General features: G+C 50.1%; 1 protein-coding gene across 1 annotated transcript; it reads left to right on the forward strand.

The window, feature by feature from the left end:
- The first annotated feature begins 366 nt into the window (after window positions 1-366).
- KLHL25 (kelch like family member 25) lies at window positions 367-14,030 on the forward strand. Its single transcript, XM_082321211.1, has 2 exons — window positions 367-445; window positions 11,944-14,030. The coding sequence occupies exon 2, from the start codon at window positions 11,961-11,963 to the stop codon at window positions 13,728-13,730; it is 1,770 nt and encodes a 589-aa protein (XP_082177337.1). The 5' UTR covers window positions 367-445; window positions 11,944-11,960; the 3' UTR covers window positions 13,731-14,030.
- The last annotated feature ends 884 nt before the right edge of the window (window positions 14,031-14,914 follow it).

Here is a 14,914-nt window from a genome sequence, read left to right on the forward strand (position 1 = left end):
GGGAGTTCCGGGCCGCCCTCGTCCCGCCCCCAAGCCGCCTTCCTGTCCTTCTATTGGTCGCCGCTCCCCGCTTGTGCCCGCCCCCTCCCATGCGCCGCTCCGCAGGGGGGCGAGGCGGAGAGGCGCGTCACGGTCCCGCCGCTCCCTGAGTGGCCGCGGCGGCCGGCCCCGCCCCCGAGCCCCACGCGAGGCAGGTTCCACCCGCTGGTCACGCTGGGTCCCGGGCGCGCGCGGGGCCGGGCCGCCGCCGCCGCCGCCGCGCATCGCTCCAGGCGTGGGCCGGGCAGCCCCCGCCCCGGCAGCGCTCCGCCCCGCAGCTCTCCGCCGCCTCCCTCCTCCTCCTCCTCCTCCCCGCCGGCCGCCCCGGGGGGCAGCGGGGCGCCGAGCGTGCCCAGGGCTTCGGGGCTGCCGGAGGTTTCGGCTCGGCCGGGCGCGGAGAGAGACGGTGAGTCGTTTTGCTCGGCTTTGGGTTCGAGCCGCCGCTTCCAAATCCGGCTCTGGCCCCTCTCGGTCTTGCCGGGGTTGCTTCTGCCGGGGTGGGGAGCCGGGGGAGCGCAGGGAGCCGGCGGCCCGGCAGAAGGGCACCCAGCGGGCCGCCCCGCTCGCCGGCCCCGGGGCTCGCCTGCCGTTTGGGAACGTCGCGTTCCGTGGGCAGGTTTCACAGGCGTGGAAGGCAGGCAGCGAAATGCGCGGGGAGGTGAAGGGCTTTTCTCTTCTAAAGCAAAAGAAAAAGCTGCTCTTCATCTCTTGAATATGAAAGTGAAGTGGCATTGCTTCCCCTCACCCCCCGCACATCTCTCTCTCAAAACTGTGCTTGAAGGGACACAACTTCCATTGCCTTTCCGATGAAATCCGTTCAAGTAACCCTGTCTAGAGGAGTCTGCAGGTTTGTATGAATGATTGAGCTGAGCTGACAGGAGAAAAAATAGTTCTCCATCCCTCTGCTGTCCTGACAGGCCCCTTTGCATTTAAAAAAAGTTACAAGCTTGTCTGGGTTTAGTTTTGTTTTTTTTTTTCTTTGTTTTTTTCATCTATCCACTTGCACTTATAGGTGTTGGGGGCTTCAACTCACCAAATCTGTGCTTGGAAAATCTTCTGTCCTCAGTCTTTCATAAGCAGACACCCAAGTGCTTCATGCTATTTATATGGAGAGCCTCAGCTTCGTAACTGGTTTCTGTTTTCTTTTCCTGGCAGTCTCTGCATGTTGTCTTCTCTTGTGATCTGCTGGAGCGGCTTCCCTGGCCAGGGTGCCATGGGCTGTAGCTTTTGTAGTCTTCCTCCAAGTGTACTTCTGGACAGATCCAGAGCCCCAGGAAAAACAAACAACTCTATATAACCTTTATACTTTAGCAACTTCCCTTGTCTTCTCCCTCCTTCCTGTATCTTGTGACACTTGGTTTTTATTGAACTTACCTTAGGAGCAACCCGAGATGTTTGTAACACACCCCGCACGTTTCTAGTGGTGGCCAGCTGCTGCTGCTGCTAACTCAGCTGGGTTGCTGATTGCTGCTCTGGTGACAGTCTCCTTTCGGAGTAGGCGTAAGCCAGCTCTGAGCTCTCAGGTACTTTCTTTTCTCTGCCCATCTCTCAAGGGGTCCGTCTCCTCAGTGAGATGGGACCCTTTCTGGGGCCTCTCCGTTTTCCTTGTCCTGTTTGCTGCTTCAGATCAAATCTTATCTGAAAACACATTTTGTCTCCTTTGTGTCTTTAACCCTAACCATCTGCTCTGGTTTATCTCTGTGATAAGGCTATATATATTCAGCAAAGCACTTGGGGAGGAGGCATAGGTGGGAGTTTGCTCTGCAGCAGGAAGGTGTGGGGTGGGCACAAGGTTCTCAGGGCTGAAACCAGAGTGAAATTTGCTGCAGAAGCAAATTAGTCACACCATAATGTGTACACAGGAGACTGTAAGCAGCTTCAGCGTGGGGGAACTTAAGCTTCCTATCCTTTTTTGTTCATTTTCTCGAGTATTTGGGGATTATCTGAAGTCCTTGTGCCTCAGCATGTATGTGAAGCATGCCCCGTGGTGGCCTCCCATGCTGCGTCTGGGGCAGGTTCAAGTAACTCAAGCCGTGAGGATGGTGTCTCGGATGTGGTTTTGGAGAGGAGATAAGGCCAGTTGAAAATCATTCAAGTGAAGGAACTAGGCAAATGAAATTTGTGAAGGCAGACAGCTTGGGAACAGATGACAAGATGCTGCATGACATGTACTCCAAACGTGTGAAAATGAGCATGTGTCTGATATATAACATGGTCCCTCCAGCTCTGGAGTGAGTGCTGGACGTGGTCCTGGATGGGGACAAGGAGTGTGTGCATGTCTATGTGTACATATGTACGTGCGAATTGTGATAGCATTTTTGTCCTTACAGTGGTAACCAGCCGCTCCCCAAAGCCTGCAGGAGTTCAGGTCCTTCTTCTTAACAGCCAGAGGAGGTTTTAGGCAATGTTTAGGAGGTGGATGAGTGAAACAGGAAGGGCAGGATGAGGCCATCGGTGGAGGTGGAAGAGGATGGGCAGCGCATTGCGAGATGGGGAGGGAAGTGGCAGCATTACAAAAGAGAGGGTGTTGAGCAGTGCCTTGGCCTTGGGTGCGAGCAGGCGGAGCAGGACGGCAGAGCTGGCTCGGGGTGTCCGCGGCAGTGACGGCGGCTGATGCTTGGGGACCGTGGAAGGGGCAGGTTTGAAGAAGCAGTGTCAGCACTTGAACTGAGGAGTAGATTTACTCCCGTCTTTTATAGACTGTAATTGAATTGCAGTGAGTGTAGCTGGCGTTGCTTAAAACAGTGGCTGCAAGAATGCCGGCTAGGAAGCATTTAGCTGTAACAAGCTGCCCTGAGCCCCCTGGCCTGACCTTTAACCACCATCACATCGGTCTGTCTTTGCTTATCAACTTTATATCCCCGCAGTGACTATTAGTATCACTGCAGCCAGTGCAGGCTGCTCTGTCTTCCCCCCTTCCCTCGAGCCTGGGAATGTTGCATGTCCCATAACCACTGTCTGTTTGCTGACCATTAGACTTCACAAAGACTACCAGTTTTATGTGATAGCCTGTCAGATTGTGGTGAGGCAAACTTATTACTGTAGCACACTGGCAATCACTCCAGTTTGCTTGCGATGTGTGCACAGATGCCCAGGATAGCCTGGGCTGCTGCAGTGCTCCCATGCTGGTCCAGAACTTGCAAGCTGAGCGCGTGGTTTGATGCTGTGTTAGTACTGAAATGAAAAGATCAGAGATGGGTGTCACATTTGTTCCTTCTGTCCAGGGCCAGAGGGCAATGAGCAATGCCCCGTCTTGCAGCCCCAGACCCTTCAATATCTGTTAGTGCTTTACAGTCCAGTTGGGAACGGCTGTCCTGTGTGCCCATCAACATTGGGGCTAATTGGTTCAGGAGGCATGAGGGCCTCCCATCTCCATGGCTCTGAACTCTGGCCAGAACTGCAAATGAGCTCCTGCAAATCGAACCTGGCAGTTGCACCAAGATCTCCTGGCTGGCAGGGGAGCAGGGAAGACAAAACAAAACCCCAGGTTAACTGGCCAGGCACAAAACTGAAATCCTGCCCTGACAGCAGGCAGACAGACCTGTTTGGTATGAGCATCTGCAGCAGGGCTTCTGGTTAGCCTGACCATCAGAGCAATCGGCTCTGCCAACCTCAGCGCTGGGAGCCGGGCATGGTACGCAAGGAGAGAGTGGGAGGATCTGAATGTGCTTTCTGGAGTCAGCAACTGCAGTGGTTATTCTGGCATTAATTTGATGTATACCACATCTCATCTTCTAAACTCTCTCTGGGAAGCGGCATGTGGTTCTGCTCCTCTGTATTTGAAGTACCAAAGGCCTTTTGCCTTTGCAGCACATTAGCAAGTTGGCTTGCTTGAAAAGGACTTTATCCTGCCCAGATGGGGCTGGAGAGGATACTGCGATCAAGTAGATTGTTTCCATTCTCGAGCCTTTTTGAGTATAATTTGGGAGACGGGACTGCAAACTCGCTTGCCTCCTCTGCAGCCCTGCATTCATTTTGCAAAGCGACTGTGATTGATCTGGCAGAATGGGATTTATTCAGTAGTGGAGCTAGAGGGCAGGCGGGGAGGACAAAACCCCACGGCAGCCTCTGAAATGAATCACAGGCTCTGAAAAGATCCACTGGGGTTAAGGCGTAGCAATGAAAAGCTATTGTCTGGAGCCCGAACTGTGGCTAAAAGCGTTATTTATTGCACTATTGGATAGTGGTCGTAGGAGGGTGTGGTATTCCCAGGAACTGCAAAGCCAACGTACTTAGTGGTGAATGTGAACTTTATTTGATTGCCTCACAGGTAGCTCAAGAAGCTTTATGGAGTAACTCAGTTGCGGAGTAGCAAGTCCAATACCCGATTTGCAAATAGAAGTGCATGTATTGCATGCAAAGTGGATTTCCTGTGGGTGTTTTTATTTTGGTTGGAACATGGTTGCCTTTGGCTCTTATTAGTCTTACAGATTTGAGGCACTACTGCCCCTTTTACCAGTGCTTTTGCAAGACAGAACAAGAACCTCCCTAATTGGTACAGCTTGGAAATACTGCTTGTGTTTTCTATGGTAAGTGGCATTCAGTAGATTCTTGTGGTGGCTTTGGGCTCAGAGTGAAGCACAGGTTTAAAGGGAGGAATGGTGGGTACTACTGAGAAAGGGATATGAAGCAGTGATGGACAGACTGGGTTTCTGAGTTCAGCTTTGCTTTAGTAAGCACGTTCAGATACGTGCCCGGACCTTCTCCAGACAATCTGATCTCCTGGAGCCTACAGAATTGGGCTTGGAAAACCTCCCAGTTTCTGTCTGAGCCAACAGAAGGAGCCTTTCACAGGGTCTCTCTGTTTTCTGTCTGGGATATACAGGCTAGACTAGAAAGTGAGAAAATAAGAAGAAATGATAAGGATGTCTTCCATTCTCAAAGACTGGGGCAGAATCAGAAATTCTGCTTTGGGGGATGGGGTCAACCCTCTTTGCTTGCCTATTTGCAAATATGATGAAACAATGAAAGTTTGTCAGGAAGGCCAAATCCAGCTCTGTTACAGAGATACCCTCTGATTCACAGCAGAGTTACGTTGCCTGAATTCCAGCGTGCAAAATCACAGTTGCATCTTTGCTGCATTAGTCATCCTGAAGAAGACAAGAACAAATTTGGCTGACATGGGCAAACCACTAAATTCACCGAAGTTGCTGGAGCTGAACCCAATTTGTTAGAGAGCAAAGTCTGCATCCAGGCACGCGGGAGTGTGGACAGAGCAGAGAGGTGATGTGGTGAAGATCCGTTGTTGCCCACCTGGCAGCAGCCCAGGCTCCACGCTCAACAAGTACGGTGCTGCACTAAATGCCAGGTGCTGTTTTTATTCCTTTCATCTCAAGCACTCTTTGCAGAAGGGCATTATTAGCATCGAGCATTTCAAGGAGCTCCACGCTGTATAACTGATAGTCCACTGTGTTGTGCAAGGACATGAAAATCACCCCAAAACATCTTTACATTTGCTCCTTCCCCTTTCTTGTTTTCCCTCTCCCTCCCCCCTGACCTTTTCCTGTCTTCTGGTGGGCTTTTTCTGCTTTTGAAGCTCGAGCTATGTCTGCGAGTACGTGAATGCCTGCATGAACTAGATCCCCCTTCGCAAACCTTTTGGTGGTCTCCAATGCCAGGAAATTGTACGCAGTTGTATCTGGGTGCTGCATTTGACGGTGTGTTGCCACACTGCTCTTTCTCCTAAGCAGCTTTGCAAGGAGCTCTTGCCCGTGAAGACAACATAGTAGGTGACTTTAGGTTTCTAGTTTGCTACTCTGTACAGTAAAATGGGGGGAAATGGTTCTATACCAGTAATTTTGTCCTGGGAAGGTGTTGCTGGCCTAAGCACCAGGTGGTGGGGCCCATGAAGGCGTTGGAAAGGTACAGATATTTGGGACAAGAGAGTAGGCATATTACGAATGGGTAGAGAATCTATCCCACTGCTTCCAGGGAGAAGTTGAACTTTGGCTGAATTCAAGATGGTGTTTCACCCCAAAGGGCTGATGTTGTGAAATCGGAGAGAAAATAAAAATGAATCTTACGCCTGCCTCCCTGCAAAAGCAGCCATCGCTGGCCGCTCGAGGCGGGTCTGCTCTGGTTTGGAAGGAGTGGCTGTAGGTTGTAGTGCAGTCCATATGTGAAGGGCCTGTATGGCTGACTGCTTGGCATGAGCAGCTTCTTCCAGGTCTTATGAGCTGAGCCAGTGGGGAACCTTACTGCTTATTTATTTACTTAATTACAGCTTTAAATAGTTCATGGTTGAGTGGGGCAAAAAGAAACGTGTTCTGCTTGCTGCTTCTCTGAAAGTCTGATTGGCAAACAGAAAGTGCCAGCTTTGGTTCATGGGATTTGGGCTCTTTGTTGGTGTTTAGCCAACCTTCACGGTCTTGGGAGAACACTTATAAATCCTGTGGTTTGCCCTTCTAAGCAGAAATGATTCTTGATCCCCTGAAGCCCCACCGGGGAACATCTTATTCGCTCTCAAATATTGTCATCTTGAAAGGAAGCAGCATCTCAGCTGGTGATTCCCTGCAGACAGTGAATGAAATTGGAGATTTGTGGACAGCCTGCTGGTTTAAGATGGAGGGGGAACCCCAAGCCTAGCTAAACATAGTCCATGTATCGATAGTCCTTCTGAGCTGTCCTCTCTTATGCATTTCTTTTGTGATTGGAGACTGGAGGCTGGAGCTTTAAAGTATTCAATTTCTAAGTGCTCCTTGGGTTTTTCAAGAGGTAATAGAGTGATTCCGGAGGTTCTCCTAAATGACCCATACCAGCTCCCTAAAGCAGGGCTCCGACATGGTGCCCCATCAGCCTGGGAGGGACAGCCTTCTGCTGGGGCATCGTTTGTAGGAAGCAAGAGGCACTCGGACAGGAGAACTGTGGCCGTTATTTGGGTGGGGAGTTTGGCCAGCTCTGTGGTTTTGGTTTTTCCCCTTGTTCTCTTTGCCAGCTTTGTCCTGCCCAGAGAGACTGCTGGGGTGTTTTCTTCGTGAGCTGAGATTCGAGGGGTCTTTTCTCTGTGAGCCAACTCCTACCCTCCTTCGGGGTTGCTGTCTGCCCTGTGTGGGTGAGTGGAAGGATTTCCAAAGCGCCCTTATCTTGCTCTGCTGGAAAAAAACCTGTCTTTCCTATACCTGCCGTACAAAGGCTGCAGACAGCCAGGGGGATACTATAGCCAGCAGACAGCGTTGGATAGCTGTCAAAAAGCTGATGCCCCTCTGTCCTCATCCATATGGAAGAAGGACTATTGTCTGCCTCTGCGTGCAGTAAGATCGTTCTAAAAGGCTATGCAGTAGATATTTATTTTTTCAGTAACTGCCTTTCGAAGGAAAAAAATGAATGCAGCGTGGAGAAATCCAAGACCCAGTTTGTTCGGGTCATGCCTTCTGCTATTTGTGTTGACGCGTCTGTTCTAGTGATAGCTTCCTGCGCAATGGAGGATGCGGCTGAGAGCTCCGATAACCCCCTGAGCTCTCGCAGAGCAGGTGGGAGCTTGGCAGGAGCCGCTGACAGGTTTCTTTGTGTAAAATATTCCTCATTCTGAGTGGTTCTGTTTTTTCTCTTTAGCTCGGTAGCTGGGTAAGGGAAGCAAGGAATGTGGTAGGGGCCAAATTCTGCTCTGCATGCCTCTGCTTCTGAGAAGTGCCTAGAGGAGCATGTCATGGGTCCAGCTTGTTTGTCGCTGCAGTTAAATATTGCTTAAATTGAAGCACACGTTTGTGCACATCATGAAAAGTGTAGAAGATCCTTTTAGTTACAGGCTTCTGAGGTTTATAAGGCTGCTAGATTTTGGAAGAAACCCATCAGATGAAATAGCTGCTGCCTGCAGTTTCTGTTCATCTGATATGGATGGGATGATGCCAAGTTCTGTAGTAGACTGAGAGATGTGGTGGGGTGTGTTTGTGAGGGGAAGAATTAGTACCTGCCACTTGTCTGCTTGTGCCCAGCTACGGTAGGATCCAAGAAGCCCTCAAAACAAGCTGTTTGGAAGTTGCTGAACACCACAAGCAAGCCTTGCTGGTGAGATGGCTGCACACCAGAGTTCAGAGGCTGCTTTAATTTCAGTGTAATGGTCTGTCTAGCCCTGCTGATCTGTGACCAGTGACATCCAGTGTCATAACCCAGCTCCAGGAGAGGCCAAATAAAGAGGCTGTGGCCTCTCTAGCTTTCAGCTGTACTGGGGATCAGCTGGTGCTGGTAGTGGGACAGGGTGATCTGAAGAGCAGTGCTAATGGGGACTGGACTGGAACCTGCCAATTTATTCCCTGGAAGCTGTTCAATACCTCTTGGATAGAAATATCTGGTTACCTGATGCCCTGGGCAAGATGTTTGATGTTAGAAGCCTGAGATTTTTTTATATATATGTGTGTGTGCGTATACATATATATGTGTATATTTATTTAAAGTGGCTGTGCTGCAGCTTTTATATAGACATTTTTCATTTCTAAATGACCTGCTCCTTCCATTCTGAGTAGTGGCTTTTCTAATCTTAGTGTCAGAAAAAATGATGCTGCCTTCCTGCAATCTTTTTGTTTGTTTCCATAGCTGTCCTATATAAATTCCTTAATTTTTTGTGCATAAGCAAATCAAAGGTTGACATTGAATACCTGACCTGAGCTGCGAGCAAAGAAAGCAGTAGCAATGGCAGGGTGGTTTCTGAGGTTGCAGGAATAGGAACCTAAATCAATAGCTTTTAGCAGACTCATAAATGTTTCATTTGTATTCCTCGCTTCAGCATTATAAAGGTTTGACACGGGAATCCATATAACCTCTTAAATTAGTGTTGTCCCTGCGCTGGGTGTAGATGTTGGAAACCGTTTCCCTCAGATGCACTTCAAAGCACTGCTCTGTAATGGCATTTTCCTTCCTGTTTTGGAGTCTTGATTCTGTGCAGCCTCCAATCCCAAGCAAAATGAGCTTGGTGGCCTCAACCCCAAGCTGCAGGGATTTTGGTGAGGAGCATGCACATATCCAACCCAAATACCTGTGGCAACGCTCCTGCCCGGCTCGGAGGCCAAGTAGGAGTTGTGGCTGTTTGGGCAAGCTATCATTTCTGGACAGGGAGGCCTGGAGGGACCTTTTCTCTGGACTGCGACACCGCACTGAGGAATGAGCGAGACCTCGGGAAGACAAACCTCAATAATTCATAGCAGGGGGTGGGGAAGGAGGGATGTGCCCACAACTATTTGTCGAATTTGGACTCTTTTGGAGGTGCTGGAGAAGCAGGGGGTAGGAAGCGCGTGAGTAGAGCATGAGTCAGGCAGCTTATCTGGCCATCCGCCTCCGGTTGAGGTCATCCACCCGTGGAGCGTGGGAGGGTTGTGTGGCTCCAGGTCTCCGCCAGGTCAAGGCTGTGACCTGTCAGCAGCCTGGGAGCGCTGCATCCGCTCTCTTGGCGTTTCGTGGTTTCCCCCGGGACCCCGAGTGCTGGACTGGGGTGACGGTGGTGAGCTCAGCCTTGCTGGGGAGGACAGGGATGATCTGTAGACCTTGTGCTTGCAGGGGAGAAAGATTCTTAAGAAGAAGAGCAAGTTAAAAAAAAACAACCAAACAAGAACGACAAAAACAACCCAACCAAAAACCCTTTCCCAGCTATATCTGTGTGGCTAATTACTGATTTCTAAACAATTAGGTGGCTGGAGTGGGATGCCATGGGATTTCAGCCCCTGTGTCTCCAGCCTGTAAAGCAAAATTGCAGTGTTTTTGGGAAGAGGGCGTAGAAAAGGGATAGAAAAATAGTGTTGGGTGAGAGAGAAGGTGTAGCAGAGCCAGATAGTGCCTGTGCATCCAAACAGGGTCTGTACGATTAATTTAAGCGCTGTTTGTTTAATTGGTCCAAAAGCTTTTTCTTCCACAGATAGGAAGAAGCGGGGTGGGAGGTTGAGGAATGCTTGAGACTAAGCAAGCATGGTGGCCAAAATGGAGTGGGAGGCTGAGGAAGAGTTGAGTCTGAGCAAGTCTGGAGGCCAAAAGAGAGTGGAAGCTGAGGAATGGTTGAGGCTAAGCAAATGTGCAGACTAAAAGTGGGTGGGAGGCTAAGAGATGGTTGAGGTCACAAGGGGGTGGAAGGCCAAAAGGGGGTAGGAGGCTGAGGGATGCTGAAGAAGCATGGATGCCAAAGGGGGTGGAAGGCCAAAATATTATGTAAAGTTGAGGCTGAAGAAGCGTGAAGGCCAAAATGGGGTGGGAGGCTGAGGAGGGGTTGAGGCTGATCAAGCATAGAGGCCAAAAGAGGGTGAGAGGCCAAGGAGGAGTTGAGGCTGAGCAAGCGTGGATGCCAAAATGGGTGTGGGAGGCCAAAAGGGGATGGGAGGCTGAGGAGTCACTGAGACTGAGCAAACATGGAGCCCAAAAAACCCTCCACAGTTTTATCTGTGTGGCTAATTACTGATTTCTAAACAATTTGGTGGCTGGAGCGGGATGCTGTGGGATTTCAACCCTGGTGTCTCCAACCTGCAAAGCAAAACTGCAGTGTTTTGGGGAAGAGGGGGTAGGAAAGGGATAGAAAAATAGTCCTGGGTGAGAGGGGAGATCTAGCAGAGCCAGAGCTAGTGTTTCTCAATCAACCCCTTTTTTCTGTGAATTATGCCCACTTTCCCCAGCTTGTAGCCATTGCTCGTGGCTGCCTTGTGTTGGCAGGGAAGCTGGGCTGAAGGCAGCAGCCCCTGATGCTCCTGTGCATCCGAACAGGGTCCTCGCTGCCCTAAGCACTGAACCGCTCCTGGGGCAATTCAGCCCCCCCCGAGCTCTGTGACTTGCCCCCATCTTTAGCCCATTTAGTGGGCTGCTCGCCTGCAAACTCCGCTTTTAGCCAGGGAGAGTCTCTTATACTGAAAAAGGAATGTCATCTAGTGTAGTGCTTGTGACGGCTTTGCTGTCTCTGCTGTCCCAGGGACCTGTAGCAGAGGCACAGCAGGCTGACCCCATTTTTCTTTTTTTTCAGGCTCATTTTTCAAACCTCAGGACAGTTGTGCTACCAACTTCAGTACTGGCTTTCTGCTGTAAGAGAGGACTGTATGCATATCTGTCTGTCTACTTTAGTTACATGGGGGACAAAATAGAGCTGGCTCAAATATTTTGGAGCAAATGACTTGGATTTTATCATCTAAGTACTAATTATTTGATTGGTCCAAAGGGCTTTTCTTCCACAGGCAAAGATAGGTATCAGGTAGCACTTAAATGAAATATTAGCTAATAAAAGCCTTGTGTTTGCTTCTGCCTGTCTGTTAAAAAGCATAATTTAGCTGTCTCTTGTGTCTTATTCTCTGATGTGAATCTGTCCTGCAGAACGTTTAGGTCACAAGAAGTGTCTGCTGAGTTTTATCAACAAAAACTACAATGAAAGGGTTTGGTAAAATTTGTTCAAAACTTTTGGCTTGTGCTGGTCGCTAAATATTCCATAAATAAAACCAGTCGCAATTGCTTTTCCTAAACCTGCAATAATCTCCATGAAAATCAGAAGCCAAACTTGATTTCTGCTGAGCCAAGAACAGACTGGTGCCCTTTATCCTGGATAGACTGCTCTCTTAACACTGTTTTCTAAGGAAAAATAACTCTTCTGCGGTTTGCCAATACCTCTAGGGGCTGTTGAGACAATTTACCGTCAAGTTTGGATTTTGATTGCTTCACTTTGTTGCTCCGTTGCTGAAACCACAGCGCAGAATTTCCCCCCTCACCCCCTTCCGCCTTCCCCCTGTTCTCAGCCCGAGTTAAATTTTTGGAGGGTGTGCGGGTGCAGGAGGCATGGGCTCTGCAAGCCAGAGTGCCGCAGCACCCACAGAGCAGGAGCACTGGGGTGTCACCTGGTGTTTCCCGTTTGAGGTCCATTCAAGCGTACCAGAGTTGGATTGCATATATCCTCCATGCTTTACATCAGTAAGAACAAGAGAATAATGGGGTTTCTGTTTTTTTTCTCTGCAGGCAGGAGCTCTGTCATCATGTCAGTCAGCGTCCACGAGAACCGTAAATCCCGGACTAGCACCGGCTCCATGAACATCTTGCTTTTTCACAAAGCCTCCCACCCGGACTGCGTCTTGTCCCATCTGAACACCCTGCGGAAGCACCGCATGTTCACCGATGTCACCCTTTGGGCAGGAAACAGGTCATTCCCATGTCATCGGGCAGTGCTGGCTGCCTCCAGCAGATACTTTGAAGCCATGTTTAGCAACGGCCTCCGGGAGAGCCTGGATGACGAGGTGAACTTTCATGACAGCCTCCACCCAGAGGTGCTGGAGCTACTGCTGGACTTTGCTTATTCCTCTCGGATCATCATCAATGAGGAGAACGCTGAGTCCCTCCTGGAGGCTGGAGACATGCTGCAGTTCCATGACGTCCGAGACGCAGCGGCTGAGTTCCTGGAGAAGAACCTTTACCCTTCCAACTGCCTGGGCATGATGCTGCTCTCAGATGCTCATCAGTGCCGGCGGCTCTATGAGCTCTCCTGGAGGATGTGCCTAGTCAACTTTGAGACTGTTCACAAGAGCGAGGACTTCAACAACCTTTCCAAGGACACTCTGCTGGACCTCATCTCCAGTGATGAGCTGGAAATTGAGGATGAAGAAAAGGTCTTTAAGGCTGTTATCCAGTGGGTGAAATATGATCTGGATGAGCGGAAGGCTTATCTCCCAGAACTTCTGAGGAACGTTCGTCTGGCCTTGCTTCCTTCTGAATGCCTCAAGGAAGCCTTGGCTTGTGAGGACTTGATTATGGTGGATGAAAGGAACAAGCTTGTCTTGGATGAAGCTATTCAGTGCAAGAAGAAGATCCTCCAGAATGATGGGGTGGTCACGAGTCCCTGTGCCAGGCCTCGCAAAGCTGGGCACACCTTGCTGATCCTGGGAGGACAGACCTTCATGTGTGATAAAATCTACCAAGTGGATCACAAAGCAAAGGAAATTATCCCCAAAGCAGACCTGCCGAGTCCACGGAAGGAGTTTAGTGCCTGTGCCATCGGCTGCAAAGTGTATGTCACTGGAGGCAGGGGCTCAGAGAACGGGGTCTCAAAAGATGTATGGGTGTATGACACTGTTCATGAGGAATGGTCAAAAGCTGCCCCGATGTTGATAGCTCGGTTCGGGCATGGCTCAGCTGAATTGGAAAACTGCCTGTATGTGGTTGGTGGACACACTGCAGTAGCTGGAGTCTTTCCTGCATCTCCTTCTGTTTCCTTGAAGCAAGTAGAGAAGTACGATCCCATATCCAACAAATGGATGATGGTGGCTCCTTTGAGAGATGGAGTGAGCAACGCTGCGGTGGTGAGCGCCAGGCTGAAGCTTTTCGTCTTTGGTGGGACCAGCATTCACCGAGACATGGTGTCCAAAGTCCAGTGCTATGATCCAGCTGAGAATCGGTGGATGATCAAAGCCGAATGCCCACAGCCCTGGCGCTACACAGCAGCTGCTGTCCTGGGTAGCCAGATTTTCATCATGGGGGGAGACACAGAATTCACGGCAGCATCCGCCTACCGCTTTGACTGCGAAACGGACCAGTGGACACGCATTGGGGACATGACAGCCAAGCGCATGTCATGCCACGCTTTGGCCTCGGGGAATAAACTCTACGTGGTGGGGGGTTACTTTGGGACTCAGAGGTGCAAAACGCTGGACTGCTACGACCCTACGTCAGACACGTGGAACTGTATTACAACGGTGCCTTACTCGCTCATCCCCACAGCTTTTGTCAGCACCTGGAAGCACTTGCCATCATGATGAGGGTCAGGGCTCGGGGGCTTGTATCCAGGAGGTCAATAAAGTAAGGGGTCTCCTCCTTTTAAACTGAAACTTGCTTTCTGCTTCAATTGCATCTCCACACACGAAGCCGAAGCTACGGGTTCCAGGTTGCTCACGTTTTATGAGAAGGGAGCATTTAAAGGTGGGATGCAAGGACAGAAAAGAGTAATCAGCTCTGCCATGTTCTAAGTCTTAGCTAGCTCCCAGATTTCTCTTGTTTCCAGATGGCCCTCCCAGTGTCTTAAGAGATACATCTACATAGATGGTTGCAAGCAGGCCACAGCTCCTCTGCCTCAGCTCCAAGCTAGCTGGATGTGCCAGCATCACCCTTCTGTGGGTGGGTGGGGAGGGGAGGGCAGATGTGTCCACGCCTGCTCTCATGGCTGTCACAGTAGAATACATCCTGTCCCCATGCAGTTGAGGGGGTTACTCTTTCTGAAAGCACTTGCATATGAGTCCTGGGAGATACTAGGGCAACAAGCGCTTTGGAAAAAGTCTCAGTAGGTCAGTATTTTTGCTGCGTATCTAGGTGATTTATTTGGAGCTGATGAATATGTAGGCAAGTGACCCTTGGGATGCTGGCGAATCCTGGATCTCTTTTTGTGCTCTGTATTTACATTTTAGTGGGTAGCAGAAGCTTAGAAGCCACGGTGCATTTGATGGTCCTGGTGTTTGTTTAACATCGAGGCTGTTGCTTGTTAAATCAGAACTTCTGAGACTTCTGTGTGAGACCTGAGTGGGAGGGAAGGGGTTTTGTAACCAGAAGAAGAATGTGTTTATCGATGTTTTGGGGTGGGTGAGAATAAGATAGTTGGTGGAAACTCATGATGTCCCGTCTCATTCTGGTGCTCCGGCTCTTGCTTGCTCAGGGAAGGTGCCATTGGAATGCATTGGGACAGGGCAGTTGGTTCCTCCTCCCTCCTCCCCAGTGGGATGCTTTTTGCCATTCTGGTTACCAGTTTTGTTCCACAGAGCTTTGCATGTCTTCGCCAATCTGTGCTGAGATGCAACTGGCCAGGCAAAGGCCAAAAACTCTTCTCACCTTGCATCGTGAAAGCAGATATTGATATGGACAACACTTGGATAGCATCATCTTCCCAGGAAGTCCGTAACACCTCTACTAGCTCAGCCTGCAGGTTTCACAGCGCCAGCAACACACACAA

This window comes from Platalea leucorodia, assembly GCF_965183815.1.
Source record: "Platalea leucorodia genome assembly, chromosome: 9".
In the NCBI taxonomy this organism is placed as follows: domain Eukaryota; kingdom Metazoa; phylum Chordata; class Aves; order Pelecaniformes; family Threskiornithidae; genus Platalea; species Platalea leucorodia.